The sequence below is a fragment of the Leptopilina heterotoma genome, unplaced genomic scaffold, assembly GCF_015476425.1.
Source record: "Leptopilina heterotoma isolate Lh14 unplaced genomic scaffold, ASM1547642v1 Lhet_68, whole genome shotgun sequence".
NCBI classification, from domain to species: Eukaryota; Metazoa; Arthropoda; class Insecta; order Hymenoptera; family Figitidae; genus Leptopilina; species Leptopilina heterotoma.
In genome coordinates, this window is record NW_025111157.1 from 4,230,544 (window position 1) to 4,251,819 (window position 21,276).

General features: G+C 22.7%; 3 protein-coding genes across 3 annotated transcripts; all 3 read right to left on the reverse strand.

Moving 5' to 3' along the window:
* Positions 1 to 5,723: 5,723 nt before the first annotated feature.
* Positions 5,724 to 7,038, reverse strand: LOC122510188. The gene is made up of 3 exons (XM_043624648.1): positions 7,030 to 7,038; positions 6,142 to 6,297; positions 5,724 to 5,792 (listed from the first exon to the last, which is right to left on the reverse strand). The coding sequence occupies exons 1-3, from the start codon at positions 7,036 to 7,038 to the stop codon at positions 5,739 to 5,741; spliced, it is 219 nt and encodes a 72-aa protein (XP_043480583.1). The 3' UTR covers positions 5,724 to 5,738.
* A 179-nt stretch (positions 7,039 to 7,217) lies between these two features.
* LOC122510189 (odorant receptor 46a-like) lies at positions 7,218 to 9,255 on the reverse strand. The gene is made up of 3 exons (XM_043624649.1): positions 9,041 to 9,255; positions 7,483 to 7,781; positions 7,218 to 7,234 (listed from the first exon to the last, which is right to left on the reverse strand). The coding sequence occupies exons 1-3, from the start codon at positions 9,253 to 9,255 to the stop codon at positions 7,218 to 7,220; spliced, it is 531 nt and encodes a 176-aa protein (XP_043480584.1).
* An 8,640-nt stretch (positions 9,256 to 17,895) lies between these two features.
* LOC122510274 lies at positions 17,896 to 18,956 on the reverse strand. Its single transcript, XM_043624791.1, has 3 exons — positions 18,866 to 18,956; positions 18,366 to 18,521; positions 17,896 to 18,026 (listed from the first exon to the last, which is right to left on the reverse strand). Exons 1-3 carry the CDS (start codon positions 18,872 to 18,874, stop codon positions 17,973 to 17,975), a joined length of 219 nt encoding a protein of 72 aa, XP_043480726.1. The 5' UTR covers positions 18,875 to 18,956; the 3' UTR covers positions 17,896 to 17,972.
* Positions 18,957 to 21,276: the final 2,320 nt, after the last annotated feature.

Here is a 21,276-nt window from a genome sequence, read left to right on the forward strand (position 1 = left end):
ACCGTTGCATCAGAACTTTGAAGTAAGTTGTACGCAGCATAAGATGTCCTCATAATCTGTCAATAATAAATCATATTTTTATTCTCCTTCTTTTGTTAGAAAAAATATTTTCAATATTTTCTAATAATAAAAATAATTTTAATAATAACAATAATTTTAATAAAATTATTAGGAATTATTATAAAAAAAAAAAATTATGGAAAATTATAGAAATAATAATAGATTCAAAATTATTTGATGACGAACGAGAAATTCAAAATTTTATTAAATTAAATAAGAGAAAATAAATTTTTTAATTTGAAAATGGACGAGAAAATCGTACTGTAACAAAAGAAGTCAATGTCATGGAAATCATAGGACCGCCAGAAATGAAAATCGGCTTTTTTGATCTTGCTGCTATTAAAACGAGTCCTTCTTTTGTTTTCTTTGTTAGCATTGTCCAATCTACAGTGTCAATAATGTCCGCTACTTTTAAACTCTAATTAAAAAAATACATATTTCAAATTAATTTTTGACACAAAATTTTAGTTGCGAAATAATAAGAATAGTAAACCTACACAGAAAAAAATTATTTTATTCAAATAACAGACTATTTTTCACAAATAAATATTTACTTGAATACGAAATGTTTATTCTTAATAAATAAAATAATTTTTATGAATTCAAATTTAAAATAATAATTTCACTATATTTGAATCAAATAAATTTTTTTCAGTTTAGCTAATAAGAAAATAAATAAATTAATAAGAAATAAATAATTAAATGATTAAGAAATTAAATTCATTACTTATTTATTAATTTATATATGAATTTAAATTTATTTTTATTCTTTTTTAGAATTTTTTTTTTTAAATTTATATTTTTATTTATTTATTATATTTATTATAATAATGAAATAAAATAAATTTCTTTTTTATTCTTTTGTAATGTATTCTTTTCGAAGAAAAAAAATTATTAAATATTTCCTTACGCTTTCTGCAAAAAAATTGTTTTATTATTTACAAGCAGTAAAAAACAAACAAACAAAAATAAAAAAATTGTTAAAATAATTTTTTTTCCATAATTTGTCATTGTACATACTTTCAGCATTACTTCATTTCCCGCGTAACAATAGATAAATATTTGAAATAATAAACTTTGTAATAATAAACCGTGAGCAAAAAATTTATCATTCAATTCCTTTCTAGTTGTTAAACTATAAACAAGAGTGCAAATATTTATAATTGATCCAAAGAATTGAGCACCAAATACAACGCTGAAAATGTCATTCAACTTATCGCTGAACCTGCAATTTTTACAAAATTTAAATTTTTAGATTTCATTGGGAAAAAAAATAAATATTAACATTTTTTTTGTCAAGAATTCAATTATTTTCAATATAATTTTTATTAAAAATCTCATCAAGATTAAATTATTAAAATAAAATACAATAAAATTCTTCAAACCAATTCAATTTTCTTCAAAAATATTAATAAAATTCTTTGAAACTATTTTATGCTGGAATTTAATTACTTTTTTTTGATGGGTACATTTTTAATTAAATTTCTTGAAAGAAATTGATTATTATTAAAAGTTTTATGAAAATTCTTCGAAACAATTATTTTCATAAGGTTATAAATTTCATTCGAAGAATTAAATTATTTTTAATACAATTTTAATAAAATTTCTTAATAGAATTTTCAATTATTTTTAAAAATTGCAATGAAATTCTTCAAAAAAATTCAGTTATTTTTAAAACTTTTCTAATAAAATTTTTCTCAGGAATTCAATTATCTTTATAAATAGGTAATAAATTTCTTTCCAGAAATTCAATTATTTTCAAAAATTTTAATAAAATTCCTTTCAAGAATTTAATTATTTTTCCAAATAATTCTAAATAATTAAATTATTTTTAAAAATTTCAATAATTTTTTTAACTCCCTGAAGAGGAAATCATTTAGATTTAGAAACGTTGGAGTAAACGAATTTTTTAAAAACTATTTGTCCGAATGTTTTCGTTTTATTCTCCTTGAATAATTTCAATTTTACTAAAATAAAATAAAAACACACACATGTAAATATAATTATGATGTAAAACGCATTCCTTTAAAATTTCTGCTTCTTCTGTTTCAAGGAAAAGAGTTGATTTTTCACTAGATTTATTATGTAAATCCGGTAGGGTTTGAAGACGATGATATATTATATCTAGTTGAGAGCAAATTTGAATTATCAACACAATCACCAATGTTTCAAATCCAATAGTCAGACAACCACCACTGTAAATACTTAAACACTGGATAATGTATAATGTCCAAAATGTTTCCACACGCTTTTCATCGAATGGATATGACGCCTTAAATGGCAAATTGGCATTATTTCCCTTCGTTAGTCCTCCAATTGTCAGAGCCACTATTGTCGAAAAAATTATTATAAAAAAGAATTTTGTGTATTTTCTGCAAAAGAAAAATTTGCATTATTTCATGTACTCTGGATAAATAAATAAATTATTTCATATTTTTACACTCATAAAGAATAGTAATAATAATAAAAAATAAAATTATTGAAAAATTAATATATAAAAAATTGAAAATACATTTTTGTTATATTTTATTGTTTTTAATTAATTTTATTGTTTATTTATTTATTTCGATAATATAATATTAAAAATAATCTGAATATATCGCTGAATATACAAATTTAAATTTAATATTAATAATAAAAATAATAATTTAATAATTTTAGATTTTTTGAATTTTTTTTTATAATAAAATTCTTTATTTACAATTAGCTCTTTTTGTTTTATATTTTTATTTTTATTATTTTATGTTCTAAGTTATAATTTATTTTCTATATTTTATTATATTAACAATTGTTTTATGCTAGCAGGCTTTAAGATACATTATAGAACTTTGAGTGGAAAAAAAAAAAAATTTATTTTTAGTAAATTAAGTCAATTTTAATTTAATATTTTATAATTATGTTTATAAAATATTATTGAAGTTAATTTAAACATTTATTGCATTAAAATTTACTTATTAGTTTACTTTTTAAAAAGTGAATTTATTTATTAATTTAGTTTCATCTGACAACAATTTGTTTCTGGCATTTGTTTTCAGATTGAGTTACTTTTTACAGTTTTGTCTGAATAAAATCTGTTTATATTACTTATTTTTAAAAATAATTTAATTTTCCGTTTTGTCTGACTAAAAATTGTTTCCACCACTTGTTTACAAATTTAGTTACTTTCTACACTTTAGTCCGACTTAAATTTGTTTCTACTACTTATATTGAAAGTTATTTTAATTTTTACTTTTTGTCTGAGTGAAATCTGTTTCTACTACTTATTTTTATAAATAATTTAATTTTCACAGTTTTGTCTGACCAAAATACGCGTCTACTACTTATTTTAAAATTGAATTAATTTTTTTGATATACATATTGTCTGACTAGAATTTGTTTCTACCACTTGATTTCAAATTAAGTTATTTTTCACACTTTTTTATTTGTTGTAAGGTTAAAATTTATTTATACGTTAAATAAAAACTGACTAATGAAATAGAAATATACTAATAAAATAGAAATAAATAAATATATTATTTCATTTAAAATTTTCCAGCAAGTAAAAAATAAATTTCTCTCAATGAGAAAAAAGAACAGAAAAAATTTTATGCACAGTATTTCTTTTTTTGACAAATTATATAAAATTATTGCCTACCTTGATGTAAAATCAAATTTCTCTTGTCTATTTTTTTCATCAATATTACGAGGTTGAAAAGAATTTTTATTCAAAATTTCCAGTAAATCTATAATATCGTTTCTTCGTAAAAAGATATTTGTCATTTTCACACAAACGACAATTGTCGAAATAACCCAACATAAAGCCTCGGAAAATTCATCGATATCATTTAATGCGTGTAAAATTAAATGCATTAATAATGAAAATTCAAAGGAATAAATAAGAAAAATTGCGATGAGAGTATAAATTTTGTAGAGAAAGATTAAGAAATAATTTGACAATTCATTTGGTCTCCATGCGCCAGCAATTGTAAAAAGTTTTATCGAAATCTCTGCCTTATACATTGTTTGAATTTTTCATTATTTCCATAAAATTAATGTATTTCATTCTTTTATTTTTCTTTTATTTTTCTTTTATTTTTCTCTCATTTTTTTTTACTTTTTTTTAATTTTTTTAATTATGCTAATTTTTAAGTATGGTAGTAATAATTTATTTATTTACTTGAAAATAAATTTTTTAATTTCAAAAAGAATTTCTTTGTTTCAAATTAAATCTCTTAATTTCAAAATAAATTTCTTTATTGCAAAAGTAATTCCTTTTTGACAAAATAAATGTATTTACTTAATAAATAAAATAATAATAATTGTAATGAAAAAATTGAGAAAAGTTATTTCGACTTAAACGTATAATATTTTGTCTCTAGTGATTGGAAGTTAAACGAAGACTGACATTTAAATTTTTCAGTCTATAGCTCTCGTGTGGAGCAAAAACCCTACGTATTATTCCACCTTGGCTTATGGAATATTAAAAGAATAATGATAGCGATACATTAATAAGATATAAAATTCTAACTGGCGGATAATACAGTAATGAAAAAAATGGATAATACAGTTTTGTCGCAAATTCAACATTTTACAGTGAAACGCTCATTATTTATTTCTCAACATCTCGAAAGGGTTGCAATTTGCATACTAGCAGAGACGTATTTTATAATATTTTGTCATTTAATTCAATCTTGTCCAACATACTGAATATATCTTTTCTCAACTTAAATTTCTTTTTTAAGTAACTTTAGTTATTTTGTAAGAGAAATTTTATAGCAAAACGAGCACTGCTATATTATTATTTAATATAATATAATAATACAAAAATAATACCACCATATAAAAAAAATTTTCAACTTTAATTTTGATTAATTAATAATTGATATTAAATAATAAATGAAAATAAAAATAAACAAAAAATTAAAATTAAAATAATATTATCGAATAATAGGTAATAATAAATAATTTATTACTTCAATATAATGTTTTTTTGTATTATTAATAATTATTTTTACAAGTTTGGAACATCCAAATGAACGATATATTTTTTAATCAAAAATGTTTTCGTAAATTACGGATTGAAATAAAAATTAAAAACTTAAATTTTACATTTAGAAACTTTTCAATTAATTTTTTTATACTGACGTAATAGTGACTATTATGACGTAATTTGAATTTAATTTCAAAAAGAAGTAAATAAATTTTCTTTATTTGAACGTTCCAAACTTTAGAATCATAAAAATTCTAAACGTAATAAAAATTTAATTTGAAAAAGAAATAAATAAATTTTATTCATTTGAACATTACGAACTTCATGGAACATAAAAATTCTAAATTGTAAGTAAACTTCTCTTTTAAAACTTTCAATTTTTAAATTTGTTTGTTATATTTATAAAAAAGTATAAAATATAAATTCTGACAAAAAAACTCCTTTTTTTCTCAAAAATAATCTCTTATTTCTCTTTTTTTTCTAAAGTAATTTCTCCAATATTTTTTAAACTGTAAATCAAAAAATTTAATAAACCTTATGAAAATAAATAATTTAATACTTAAAAAAAATCTCTCGTCACCAGAGAAAAATTTATTTAATATTAAGAGGGAATAAATTTTAACATTTAAACTTTGTTAAATTGTTTTTTACATTAGGTATCTATTTTTTTAATTAATAATAATCTTATTGTTTATCTTTATTTTAAATGTTAGGCACCAGAACTCTGCAGTAAGTTGTACGCAGCATAAGATGTTCTCATAATCTGTTAATAAAAAATAATTAAATTTTTATTTTCCTTTTTTTGTTTGAAGAATATTTTTAATATTTTTTAATTATAAAAATAATTTTAATACTATTAGGAATTATTATTTAAAAAAATTAATTACTTTCTTTTATTCGCCTTTTCAATTTGTTTAAAAAATATTTTGAATACTTTTTAATAATAAAAATAACTTTAACATATAACTATTGATAATTATTATAAAAAAAACGAATTTACGGAAAATTTTAGATATAATTATCTGATGACAAATGAAAAATTCAAAATTTTATTGAATTAAATAAGAGAAAATAATTTTTTTATTTTGAAAAAAAGGATGAGAAAATCGTACTGTAACAAAAGTATTCAATGTCATGGAAATCATAGGACCGCCAGTAATGACAATCGGCTTTTTTGATCTTGCTGCTATTAAAACGAGTCCTTCTTTTGTTTTCTTTGTTAGCATTGTCCAATCTACAGTGTCAATAATGTCCGCTACTTTTAAACTCTAATTAAAAAAATACATATTTCAAATTAATTTTTGACACAAAGTTGCGAAATAATAAGAATAGTAAAGTTACTGAAAAAAATTATTTCATTCAAAGAACCGACTATTTTTCACAAATAAATATTTACTTGAATACGAAATTTTTATTCTAAGTAAATAAAATATTTTTTATGAATTCAAATTTAAAATAATAATTTCACTATATTTGAATCAAGTAAATTTTTTTCAGTTTAGCTAATAAGAAAATAAATAAATTAATAAGAAATAAATAATTAAATGAATATATATATAAGAAGTTATCAATCCTCCAAGTCAATCAATTTGATTGACTTATTGATTGACTTGGAGGATTGATAACTTCTTATATATATTAATATAATTTCACCAAGTGATAAATTCAATAATATTAAATAATTAAATGATTAAGAAATTATATTCATTACTTATTTATTAATTTATATATTAATTTATATTTGTTTTTATTCATTTTTAAAATTTTTTTTAAATTTATATTTTTATTTATTTATTATGTTTATCATAATAATAAAAGAAAATAAACTTCTTTTTTATTCTTTTGTAATGTATTCTTTTCGAAGAAAAAAAATTATTAAATATTTCCTTACGCTTTCTGCAAAAAAATTGTTTTATTATTTACAAGCAGTAAAAAACAAACAAACAAAAATAAAAAAATTGTTAAAATAATTTTTTTCCATAATTTGTCATTGTACATACTTTCAGCATTACTTCATTTCCCGCGTAACAATAGATGAATATTTGAAATAATAAATTTTGTAATAATAAACCGTGAACAAAAAATTTGTCATTCAATTCCTTTCTAGTTGTTAAACTATAAACGAGAGTGCAAATATTTATAATTGATCCAAAGAATTGAGCACCAAATACAACGCTGAAAATGTCATTCAACTTATCGCTGAACCTGCAATTTTTACAAAATTTAAATTTTTAAATTTAATTATTTTCAAAATTTTTAATAAAATTCATTTCAAGTATTGAATTATCTTTCCAAATAATTCTAAATAATTGAATTATTTTAAACTATTTTAATAATTTCAATTTTACTAAAATAAAATAAAAACACACACATGTAAATATAATTATGATGTAAAACGCATTCCTTAATAATTTCTGCTTCTTTTCTTTCAAGGAAAAAAATTGATTTTTCACTAAATTTATTATGTAAATCCGGTAGAGTTTGAAGACGATGATAAATTATATCTAGTTGAGAGCAAATTTGAATTATCAACACCATGATCAATGTTTCAAATCCAACTGTCACACAACCACTACTGTAAATATTTAAACACTGAATAATGTATAATGTCCAAAATGTTTCCACACGCTTTTCATCGAATGGATATGACGCCTTAAATGGCAAATTGGCATTATTTCCCTTCATTACTCCTCCAATTGTCAAAGCCACTGTTGTGGAAAAAATTATTATGAAAAAGAATTTTGTGTATTTTCTGCGAAAGAAAAATTTTCATTACTTCATGTACTCTGGATAAATAAATAAATTATTTCATTTTTTTTACAATCCTAAACAATGTAATAAGAAATAAGAAAAAATGTATTTTTTGATTTATTTATTTCAATAATATAATAATAATAATTTGAATATATCACTAAATATACAAATTTAAATTTAATATTAATAATGAAAATAATAATTTAATAATTTTAGACTCTAATTCAGTATTTGAATTTTTTTTTATAATAAAATTTCTTATTTATAATTTATCTCATTTTGTTTTATATTTTTATTTTTATTATTTTATGTTCTAAGTTATAATTTATTCTCTATATTTTATTATATTAACAATCTTTTCATGCTAGCAGGCTTTAATATAAGTTATAGAACTTTGGGGCTGTCTATAAATTACGTAAGATATTTTTTTTGGAAAATTTAACCCCCCCACCCCCCTCTCCCTTGTAAGATATTTTACATACATTAGCGCCATTTTTTCTATTGTTCGTCAGATCTTGATGACTCCCACCCCTCCCACCTAAATGTCTTACGTAATTTATGGACGGCCCCTTTGAGTGAAAAAATATTTATTTTTAGTAAATTAAGTAAATTTTAATTTAATATTTTATAATTATGTTTATAAAATATTATTGACGTTAATTTAAACATTTACTGAATTAACATTTACTTATTAGTTTATTTTTTAAAAAGTGAATTTATTTATTTAATTTAGTCTGACTTAAATTTGTTTCTACTACATATTCTGAATTTTTACAGATTCGTCTAACTACAATTTGTTTATACCATTTTTTTTTAAGATTCAGTTAATTTTCACATTTTCGTGTGACTAAAATCTGTTTCTACTACTTATTTTTAAAATTTATTTAACTTTCCCAATATTGTCTGACCAAAATACGCGTCTACTACTTATTTTAAAATTGAATTAATTTTTTTGATATACATATTGTCTGACTAGAATTTGTTTCTACCACTTGATTTCAAATTAAGTTATTTTTCACACTTTTTTATTTGTTGTAAGGTTAAAATTTATTTATACGTTAAATAAAAACTGACTAATTAAATAGAAATATACCTACTAATGAATAGAAATAAATAAATAAATATATTATTTTAATTAAAATTTTCCAGCAGGTAAAGAATAAATTTCTCTGAATGAGAAAAAAGAACAGAAAAAATTATTATGCACAGTATTTTTTTTTTCTTTTTTTTGACAAATTATATAAAATTATTGCCTACCTTGATGTAAAATCAAATTTCTCCTGTCTATTTTTTTCATCAATATTACGAGGTTGAAAAGAATTTTTATTCAAAATTTCCAGTAAATCTATAATATCGTTTCTTCGTAAAATGATATTTGTCATTTTCAAACAAACGACAATTGTCGAAATAACCCAACATAATGTCTCGGAAAATTCATCGATATCATTTAATGTGTGTAAAATTAAATACATTAATAATGAAATTTCAAATGAATAAATGAGTAAAATTGCGATGAGAGTATAAATTTTGTAGAGAAAGATTAAAAAATAATTTGACAATTCATTTGGTCTCCATGCGCCAGTAATTGTAAAAAGTTTTATCGATATCTCTGCTTTATACATTATTTAAATTTTTCATTATTTCCATCAAATTAATGTATTTCATTCTTTTTTCTTTTCTGTTTTTTTCTTTTTCTTTTATTTTTCTTTCATTTTTCTTTTATTCTCTTTCATTTTTCTTTCATTACTCTTTTATTTTTTTAATTTTGCTAATTATATGTATGGTAGTAATAATTTATTTATTTACTTGAAAATGAATTTCTTAAATTCATCAGAAATTTCATTATTTCAAGAAAAATTTTTTCATTTCAAAATAAATGTCTTTAGTTCAACAGAAATTTCTTTTCATTTTAAATAAATTTATTTAGTTAATAAATAAAATAATAATAATTGTAATGAAAAAATTGAGAAAAGTTATTTTGACTTGAAAGTATAATATTTTGTCTCTAGTGATTGGAAGTTAAACGAAGACTGACATTTAAATTTTTCAGTCTATAGCTCTCGTGTGGAGCAAAAACCCTACGTATTATTCCACCTTGGCTTATGGAATATTTAAAGAATAATGATAGCGATACATTAATAAGATATAAAATTCTAACTGGCGGATAATACAGTAATGAAAAAAATGGATAATATAGTTTTGTCGCAATTTCAACAATTTACAATTTACAGTGAAACGCTCATTATTTATTTCTCAACATCTCGAAAGGGTTGCAATTTGCATACTAGCAGAGACGTATTTTATAATATTTTGTCATTTAATTCAATCCCGTCCAACATACTGAATATATCTTTTCTCAACTTAAATTTCTTTTTTAAGTAACTTTAGTTATTTTGTAAGAGAAATTTTATAGCAAAACGAGCACTGCTATATTATTATTTAATATAATATAATAATACAAAAATAATACCACCATATAAAAAAAATTTTCAACTTTAATTTTGATTAATTAATAATTGATATTAAACAATAAATAAAAATGAAAATAAAAATAAACAAAAAATTAAAATTAAAATAATATTATCGAATAATAGGTAATAATAAATAATTTATTACTTTAATATAATGTTTTTTTGTATTATTAATAATTATTTTTACAAGTTTGGAACATCCAAATGAACGATATATTTTTTAATCAAAAATGTTTTCGTAAATTACAGATTGAAATAAAAATTAAAAACTTAAATTTTACATTTAGAAACTTTTCAATTAATTTTTTTATACTGACGTAATAGTGACTATTATGACGTAATTTGAATTTAATTTCAAAAAGAAGTAAATAAATTTTCTTTATTCGAAAGTTCCAAACTTTAGGATCATAAAAATTCTAAACGTAATAAAAATTTAATTTGAAAAGGAAATAAATAAATTTTATTAATTTGAACATTACGAACTTCATGGAACATAAAAATTCTAAATTGTAAGTAAACTTCTCTTTTAAAAATTTCAATTTTTAAATTTGTTTGTTATATTTATAAAAAAGTGTAAAATATAAATTCTGACAAAAAACTCCTTTTTTTCTCAAAAATAATCTCTTACTAGCAACATATACCTCACTCGCTAACGCTCGTTCGGTTGTATTTAAACTTATTAGTTTTTACTTATTTTTTTTTTTTTTATTTGAACTAAGTAAATATTTACTGGACATAAATATTTTAATTTATGGTATCTATTAAATAGTTATTTGAACCAAATACAAATTACTTAAGTCAATTAAATAGAATAATTTAATTTAATAAATATTGCTTTAAATCAATTATAAAAATTACTTGATTAAATAATGCATAGTTTTTAATTAAAATAAATATTTATTTGCATCAATAAAATAATTTTTTTTGAAATAACTAAACTTAGAAGGTTAGATTTTGAATGTTAGCCTGATTCTCTGAATAATTAGTAAGAAAAGGGCGAAGATACGTCCATTCTTTTCTTACTAATAGGATTTTCTGTAGGTAATGATCAGGGTGTTTTTTTGAAATTTTTACTGCACTATTCTTACGCATGTCACCGTCACCAATATTGTTACAATATATATTGTAACAATATTGTTACAACAAAGTCTAGACTTTGGGTTTTTGCAAGTCTAGACAATATAGTTGTATAATAATATAAATTTTTCTTTCTAAACCAGAATTTGAACATTTACAAAATTAAAACCTTATAGTGGTTAGAAAATGTAAAAAATTATTAATATTTATAAAAATATAAATTATTTTATTTAAAATCATTGTGTAATAAGACAAAAATTATGAAGTGACATTTACAAAAAATGTCATTGTACATTATACGAAATGTTATTTTTACGTATTCTCTTACTAAATCTTTCATTTTCGTCCGCTATCCTGGATTCGCCATTTTGTATTTTTAAAAAGTGACTTTGGATTCATAATCAGGGGAATTTTACTGAAAATCAGTTGAAAAGTACTAAAATATCAGTCATTCTTCACTGATTATTATTTTATTGTGATTTATTTATTAATATTGTAAATTTCTGTCAAACAAATAATTTTACTAAAAGTCAGTTGAAAATTACACTTACAGTAGTGTTTCATTCGAGCAACACGATCCGAGAAACGAACAAAAAACGATTTTCTTTTTGTTTTGATAACCAAGCTGTCATGTTCGCTCGTCTTATTGAAGTAAATTTTCATAAATGTTTATTTACATTATTCGAAGATAATTAAATCTTAAAAAATTACTATAAAAAAATTCTAATAATATTAGTTTTTAAAAATATTATAATGTTATTTTTCGAAAATAATTGAATTTCTTAAAATAATTCTTATATCCTAACTTACCTTTAAAAATTTTTTTTAAATTTTTGGTAATTCAATTATTTTCAAAATTTGCAATTAAAATTCTTCAAAAAATTGTAACAAAATACTTGAAATAAATTAATTATTTTCAATTAAATTTAGCACAATTTCAACTATTCAAAAAGGTTTCTATTGTAGACATATTTAAAAAATTTAATTATGTTAAAAAATTATTCAAAGAAATCTAAGTATACTTATTTTTAATTATCTATAACTTAATCTATTGAATTTAGAAAAATTACATCAAGAGGACAAAACTTTGTTCTTTCGTCTACTTTTGAATAATGTTTAGAAAACTAAATTTTTATTAATGTTTATTAAAAAATTATTTTATACCTAAAAATGTTAAATTTTTTTAATTTAGGCATGATTACAATCACAGGCACACAAAAAAAAAGTTGTCTGTTCATTGAACAAGACCTACATGTCTTATAGTATTTTGGCCCCCTGAATACGAATATGAAGTCAGAATTGCTCCAGCACCCTCTGTTTTTTTTAAATCGAAAAAACTACCCTTAAGTCTAAAATTCAAGAATTAAAGTAAAAAAAAATAAAAACACGGCTTTCTTCGGAGTAGAAGAATATATTTATGCGTTTTCTTCTTTCAACAACTCAAATAATGTCAAAATTGCTCCACCACCCCTGTTTTTTTAAATGGGAGAAACTACCCTTAAATCTAAAATTCAAGAACTAAAGTCAAAGAATGAAATAACCACTTTTTTGCGAAGTAGAAGAATATATTTATGCGTTTTCTTCCTTCAACCACTCAGAAATATTGTCAAAATTGCTCCACCACCCCTGTTTTTTTAAATGGGAGAAACTACCCTTAAATCTAAAATTCAAGAACTAAAGTAAAAAAAATATGAAATAACCGGTTTTCTTAGGAGTAGAAGAATATATTTATGCGTTTTCTTCCTTTAACCTCTCAGAAATAATGTCAAAATTGCTCCACCACCCCTGTTTCTTTTAAATGTGAGAAACTACCCTTAAATCTAAAATTCAAGAACTAAAGTCAAAGAATGAAATAACCAGTTTTTTTGCGAAGTCGAAAAATATATTTATGCGTTTTTTTCTTTCAACAATTTAGAAATAATGACGAAATTGCTCCATCACCCCCTGCCCTTACATCTAAAATTCAAGAATTATAGTAAAAAATGATATAACAGGTTTTTTCCAAAGTAGAAGAATATATTTATGTACTTTTTAAAAAAGCATCAGCATTGCTTCATCACCCTCTTATTGATTTATATTGAAAAAACTACCCCTTTAAGTATGAACCCAGAGTATACTAACAACAATAAAAACAATTAGTTTTAGACAAAAGCATACGTTCCTTTATTTTTGTTCTCATAACTAAAAAGCAGAATCAGAGTTAATTTATCATTATTTGTTGTTGAAAGAAGAAAACTCATAAATATATTCTTCTACTCCGAAGAAAACCGGTTATTTCATTTTTTTTCACTTTAGTTCTTGAATTTTAGATTTAAGGGTACTTTCTTCGATTTAAAAAAAAGTAGGGGTGGTGGAGCAATTTTGACATTATTTCTGAGTTGTTGAAAGAAAAAAACGCATAAATATATTCTTCTACTCCGAAGAAAACCGGTTATTTCATTTTTTTTACTTTAGTTCTTGAATTTTAGATTTAAGGGTAGTTTCTTCGATTTAAAAAAAACAGGGGTGGTGGAGCAATTTTGACATTATTTCTGAGTTTTTAAAAGAAGAAAACGCATAAATATATTCTTCTACTCCGAAGAAAACCGTGTTTTTATTTTTTTTTACTTTAATTCTTGAATTTTAGACTTAAGGGTAGTTTTTTCGATTTAAAAGAAAACAGAGGGTGATGGAGCAATTCTGACTTCATATTCGTATTCAGGGGGCCAATATATTATAAGACATGTAGGTCTTGTTTAATGAACAGACAACTTTTTTTTTTTAATAATAAAAATTAAAAATAATTATTTTTAATTTTTATTATTTAAATACACAATTAAAAATAATAATAATACTCCGCAAAAAAGCCCAACTAATAGAAAAATAAAAAAGTAGGTTAATTTTAAATTTAGATCCAACTATTACAATGTTATAGATTTATTAAGTAATATATAACAAGTAATATTATATATATTTCTCTAAATAAAGATGTCTATTGACTTTTTAAAATTGATTTTCTTAAAAATTTCTTTATTAAAAGTATTAATATTTAAATTTTATAGTTATTGCTGTTTTAAAAAATCAATCCGGGAATATTTATTTTTGGTCTGGGAATTTAAAAATAATAATTCACTAGACACCTTGAATTAATTTTTAACTTGATATAATAATTTTAATTCACTAAAATGAATTTAATTTTAGTTTTTAATAGAATTAATAAAAAAGAATTTAAATGTTTTTGGATATCGATTTTTTTTCAAAAAATAGGTTATTATTGTATTATTTTTAGTTGTCAGTTATGGGAAAGTCGAGAAGCAGTCGAGAAGTTCGGTCGATGACAATTAGAAAAATAGACGATACGATTTGACAATTAACAAAAGAATAAACAAGATGATCGTTTGAAAACCAAAGACGATAACCAAATAATCGCTCGAAAAAATGAAATTCTCAGATCGAAGTGAAACACTAACTTACAGAAATATAAGTCATTTTTCACTGATTATCCATTTAAAAAATTATTGTTGATGTCTGCCAAACAAATACAGGGTTGCCACGGACCTGGAAAACCTGGGAAACCCGGAATTGTCATGGAATTTTTTTTCAGTCATGGAAAACCTGAAAAATCTGGAATTGTCAGGGAATTTTATAAAGCCTGATACTAAAAGCTCTATTTTTTGTATTTGAGTCGTAAAAATTTCAAGTTTTCAAGTTGACATACAACTTTTTGATTTTAAATTTAGTGCTTACAATTGAAATCAATATGGCATTTCTAAATTTTAGTTTCTTTTGGTCTCTATCTTCCTTTAAATAATTTTTAAATTAATACATTTTAGAAACCCCAAAATGTTATGAAACTGAAGCTACCAACTTTTATGCAATGAAAATTTTTTCTTTTGCTAATTGTTTTTTAATGTAAGAAGCCCTTTAAAAAATTGCAATCGAAAAAAATTGCTTCTGAAGCAAGGAAATAATAATTTAGTTAAAATTTCGGGATATTTGGAAAATCTACGAAAAAATAATTAAAAATCACTAATTTCCTTGCCTTCCTTAGATCCTCTTACAATTTTTTTAAATGACTTGTCACATTAAAATAAATAATTTGTAAAAGAAAAAATTGCTTATGAGGTGAGGAAATAATAATTTTGTTTAAATAATATATGGATTTTTCGAAAATCTGTGTAAAAAATCAAAATTAATAATTTCCCCGACTTCGATCTTTTAAAATTTTTTAAAAGGCTTCTAACATTAAAATAAATAATTAGCAAAGAAAAAATTGTCATTGAATAAACGTAGGTAACTTCAGTTTCATAAAATGTTATTAAAATGCTTTTTAAAATACTGGTTTAATAATTGTGAAAAATTCTAAACTTAACTAAATTTTTAAATTTAAAAAGATTTGCTCCTCATCTTTCTTCGGAGCGTATCTCAAATAACCTTACAAATTTTAACTTAATTTTTTGTTAATAATGAAATTAAAAATTAATAACTTATTTTGTTAACAATTTACTTAAAGGATTTTATACTTTTTGTCGTAATTAGCTAAAAACATACCAAAACAATTTTATTTCTGGTTTAGAATTTTTGAAGAAATGGTCTGGAAAACCTGGAAAAGTCATGGAATTTTAAAATCGATGTCTTGTGGCAACCCTGAAATAAATAAGTAAATACACAAGTAAATAAATAAGTTTCATTACAACACAGACAGCGCAGCATTAGCGAGTGAGGTATTTACGTATATTTAAAGAAATTTCAACAGACACTACGTGCATCAACGAACCTTAAAAAATTCAACAATTTATATTATCAATCGTTTATTAAATCTATACATATATGTGATTTGTGTATATGTAGGAGTTTATATCTGCATATGAGCAGTATACATGTGTATGTAATTTATGAACATGTGTGAGTATACATGTACATGTGATTAGTGTATATGTGTGAGTATACTTGTGTGGGTGTTATGTGCGCATGCTTGATATTCATAGAACACTACTGCGCATTCCTCACATTGATAGAACACTACTGCGCATGCCTGATATTCATAGAACACTACTGCGCATTCCTCACATTGATAGAACACTACTGCGCATGCCTGACATTTATAGAAAATAGTGCGCATGCCTGACATTGATAGAACACTACTGCGCATGCCTGATATTTAAAGAATACTACTGCGCATGCGTAATATTGACAGAACACTACTGCGCATGCCTAATATTGACAGAACACTACTGCGCATGTGTAATATTGACAGAACACTACTGCGCATGTGTAATATTGACAGAACACTACTGCGCATGCGTAATATTGACAGAACACTACTGCGCATGCCTAATATTGACAGAACACTACTGCGCATGTGTAATATTGACAGAACACTACTGCGCATGTGTAATATTGACAGAACGCTACTGCGCATGTGTAATATTGTCAGAGCACTACTGCGCATGTGTAATATTGACAGAACACTACTGCGCATGCGTAATATTGACAGAACACTACTGCGCATGTGTAATATTGACAGAACACTACTGCGCATGTGTAATATTGACAGAACACTACTGCGCATGCGTAATATTGACAGAACACTACTGCGCATGCGTAATATTGACAGAACACTACTGCGCATGTGTAATATTGACAGAACACTACTGCGCATGTGTAATATTGACAGAACGCTACTGCGCATGTGTAATATTGTCAGAGCACTACTGCGCATGTGTAATATTGACAGAACACTACTGCGCATGTGTAACAGTGATAGAACACTACTGCGCATGTGTAATATTGACAGAACACTACTGCGCATGTGTAATATTGACAGAACGCTACTGCGCATGTGTAATATTGACAGAACACTACTGCGCATGTGTAATATTGACAGAACACTACTGCGCATGTGTAATATTGACAGAACACTACTGCGCATGCGTAACAGTGATAGAACACTACTGCGCATGTGTAATATTGACAGAACACTACTGCGCATGCGTAACAGTGATAGAACACTACTGCGCATGCGTAACAGTGATAGAACACTACTGCGCATGCGTAACAGTGACAGAACACTACTGCGCATGCGTGACATTGACAGAACACTACTGCGCATGCGTGACATTGACAGAACACTACTGCGCATGCGTGACATTGACAGAACACTACTGCGCATGCGTGACATTGACAGAACACTACTGCGCATGCGTGACAACACTACTGCGCATGCGTGATATTGACAGAACACTACTGCGCATGCGTGACATTGACAGAACACTACTGCGCATGCGTGACATTGACAGAACACTACTGCGCATGCGTGACATTGTGAATATGTATACATTTGTGTTAATATTATTTTTAAAAGATATACATATATATACGGCTAGGGTCGGTCGGTCGGTCGGTCGGTCGGTCGGTCGTTCTTCAACTTAATATAATAAGAGATTTCTCTTTTTTTTCTAAAGTAATTTCTCTAATATTTTTTAAACTGTAAATCAAAAAATTTAATAAACCTTATGAAAATAAATAATTTAATACTAAAAAAAAATCTCTCGTCACCAGAGAGAAATTTATTTCATATTAAGAGGGTATAAATGTTAACAGTTAAACTTCGTTATTTTTTTTTACAGGGATCTATTTAAAATCTATCTTTATTTTAAATGTTAGGCACCAGAACTCTGAAGTAAGTTGTACGCAGCATAAGATGTTCTCATAATCTGTTAATAAAAAATAATTAAATTTTTATTTTCCTTTTTTTGTTTAAAGAATATTTTCAATATTTTTTAACTATAAAAATAATTTTAATATTATTAGGAACTATTATTTAAAAAAATTAATTACTTTCTTTTATTCTCCTTTTCAATTTGTTTAAAAAATATTTGCAATAATTTTTAGTTTTTAATAATAAAAATAACTTTAACATATAACTATTGATAATTATTATAAAAAAAAAATTACGGAAAATTATAGATATAATTATTTGATGAATGAAAAATTTAAAATTTTTAAGAGGAAATAATTTTTTTATTTTGAAAAAAAGGATGAGAAAATCTTACTGTAACAAAAGTATTCAATGTCATGGAAATCATAGGACCGCCAGTAATGACAATCGGCTTTTTTGATCTTACTGCTATTAAAACGAGTCCTTCTTTTGTTTTCTTTGTTAGCATTGTCCAATCTACAGTGACAATAACGTCCGCTAATTTTAAACTCTAATTAAAAAAATACATATTTCAAATTAATTTTTGACACAAAATTTTAGTTGCGAAATAAGTAATAAGAATAGTAAACCTACACAGAAAAAAAATTATTTTATTCAAATAACAAACTATTTGTCAAAAATAAATATTTACTTGAATACAAAATTGGTATTCAAAAGAAATTATATAAATTGCATCTATTTAAAACAATAATTTTATATTTGAATCAAATAAATTGTTTTCAGTTTAGATAATAAGAAAATAAATAAATTAATAATTAATAAATTAATTAATAAACAAACAAAAATAGAAAAATATAAAAATAATTTTTTTACATAATTTGTTATAGTACATACTTTTAGCATTACTTCGTTTCCCGCGTAACAATAGATGTATATTTGAAATAATAAACTTTGTAATAATAAACCGTCAGAAAAAAATGTGTCATTCAATTCCTTTCTAGTTGTTAAATTATAAACAATAGTGCAAATATTTAAAATTGATGCAACGAATTGAATACCAAATATAACGCTAAAAATGTCATTCAATTTATCGCCGAACCTGAAATTTTTGCAAAATAAAAATTTTTAGATTTAATTGGAAAAAAAATATTAACATTTTCTGTAAAGAATTCTATTATTTTCATAAATAATCAAAGTCTCCGCAGAAATTCAATTTTTATTAAAATCTTTCGTCAAAATTAAAATATTTTAAAAAAATTACAATAAAATTCTTTAAAATGTTTATTCAAATTCTTCGAATCAATTCAAATCCTTTCAAAAATATTAATAGAATTTTTTAAAACAATTGATAAATAAAATTTTAAATTTTAAAAATATTAAAAATAATAGAATGTAAAAATTTTTATTTCAAATTTTTTTTTATAAAAATAAAATATAAATTGGAATATATAGTTTTAATATTATTATAATTATAATAATTATATATTCTTACATAGGGAATTTAGGGAAAAGTCAGGAATTTTTATTAAATGTACTGAAAAAAATTAAATTTTTATAATTCATAAGAAAATTCTGAATTTTTGTGTCTTTTTTGTTTGATTCATAAACTATAAAATTACCACGAATTCTAACCAAACCCTTCAATTTCTGACAAAAATTTATTTTTAAATAACTTAAATCTTGAACAACTATATTATCATAAAATAAATAAATTATTTAATGAATAATTTTTCTTAAATGTTTCAAAATTAATTCAATTTTAAAAGAGTTGAGGTTACAATTTTCATTAATAAATGAACTTCAAACGGTTTCAATTTAAAATAATAAAACTCATCGCAGAATTCCAATTATTTTTAATACAATTTTAATTGAATTCCTCAAAAAAAGTTATTATTCTTAAAAATTTTATTAAAATTTATCAAAGAAATTGAATTATTTTAATAACCATTGCTACAATTTATTTATTAGAATTTTAGTATTATTTTCAGTTTCAATACATTTTTAATTAAATTTCTTTGAAGAATAAAATTATTTTAAAAAATTTTAATAAAATTCTTTGCGTAACAATTAAATTATTTTCAAAAGTAATAAAATTCTTTCAAAAAAATTCAGTTATTTTTATTATGAAAAAATAAAAATAAAAATAAAAATACACACATGTAAATATAATTATGATGTAAAACGCATTCCTTTAAAATTTCCGCTTCTTCTGTTTCAAGGAAAAGAGTTGATTTTTCACTAGATTTATTATGTAAATCCGGTAGGGTTTGAAGACGATGATATATTATATCTAGTTGAGAGCAAATTTGAATTATCAACACCATGATAAATGTTTCAAATCCTATTGACAAACAACCACCACTGTAAATACTTAAACACTGCATAATGTATATTGTCCAAAATGTTTCCACACGCTTAACTTCGAATGGATATGACACCTTAAATGGCAAATTGACATCATTTCCCGTTATTAGTCCTCCAATTGACATAGCCACTATTGTGGAAAAAACTATTATACAAAAGAATTTCGTGTATTTTCTGCGAAAGAAAAATTTTCATTATTTCATTTACATATTCTGGATAAATAAATAAAACATTTCATATTTTTTTACAATCACACACAATAGGAACAGTAATAAAAAATAAAATTATAGAAAAATTGAAGAAAAAATTTCGACCAAAACTAAATAAAAAAAAAAATTTTTGTTCTACTTAAAATAATAAATATGAAAAAATGTATTTTTTTTTATTTATTTCGATAATAATAATAATAATAATAATAATAATAATAATAATAATAATAATAATAATAATAATAATAATAATAATAATAATAATAATAATCTGAATATATCGCTGAATATACAAATTTAAATTTAATATTAATAATGAAAATAATAATTTAATAATTTTAGACTCTAATTCAGTATTTGAATTTTTTTTTATAATAAAATTTCTTATTTATAATTTATCTCATTTTGTTTTATATTTTTATTTTTATTATTTCTTGTTTCTAAATTACATTTTATTCTTTATATTTTATTATATTAACAGTCCTTTTATGCTAGCAGGCTTTTAGATAAGTTATAGAACTTTGAGTGAAAAAAAAATATTTATTTTTAGTTAAGTAAGTAAATTTTAATTTAATATTTTATAATTATGTCTGACAAAAATCTGTTTCTACCACTTATTTAAAAAATTAATTAAATTTTCACAATTTTGTCTTACTATAATTTGTTTCTACCACTTGTTTTCAGATTTAGTTGCTTTTTACAGTTTTGTCCGACTAAAATTTGTCTCTACTA

Excerpts from the sequence above, each read along its gene's own strand:
- LOC122510188 (XM_043624648.1), bottom strand. Across the intron at positions 5,793-6,141 it reads CATTGAATACTTTTGTTACA|ATTATGAGAACATCTTATGC; the intron begins GTACGATTTTCT and ends TTTTATTAACAG.
- LOC122510189 (XM_043624649.1), bottom strand. The coding sequence starts at position 9,255 with ATGTATTTAATTTTACACACATTAAATGATATCGATGAATTTTCCGAG. Across the intron at positions 7,782-9,040 it reads AAATTTGATTTTACATCAAG|AAAATACACAAAATTCTTTT; the intron begins GTAGGCAATAAT and ends TTTCTTTCGCAG.
- LOC122510274 (XM_043624791.1), bottom strand. Across the intron at positions 18,027-18,365 it reads CATTGAATACTTTTGTTACA|ATTATGAGAACATCTTATGC; the intron begins GTAAGATTTTCT and ends TTTTATTAACAG.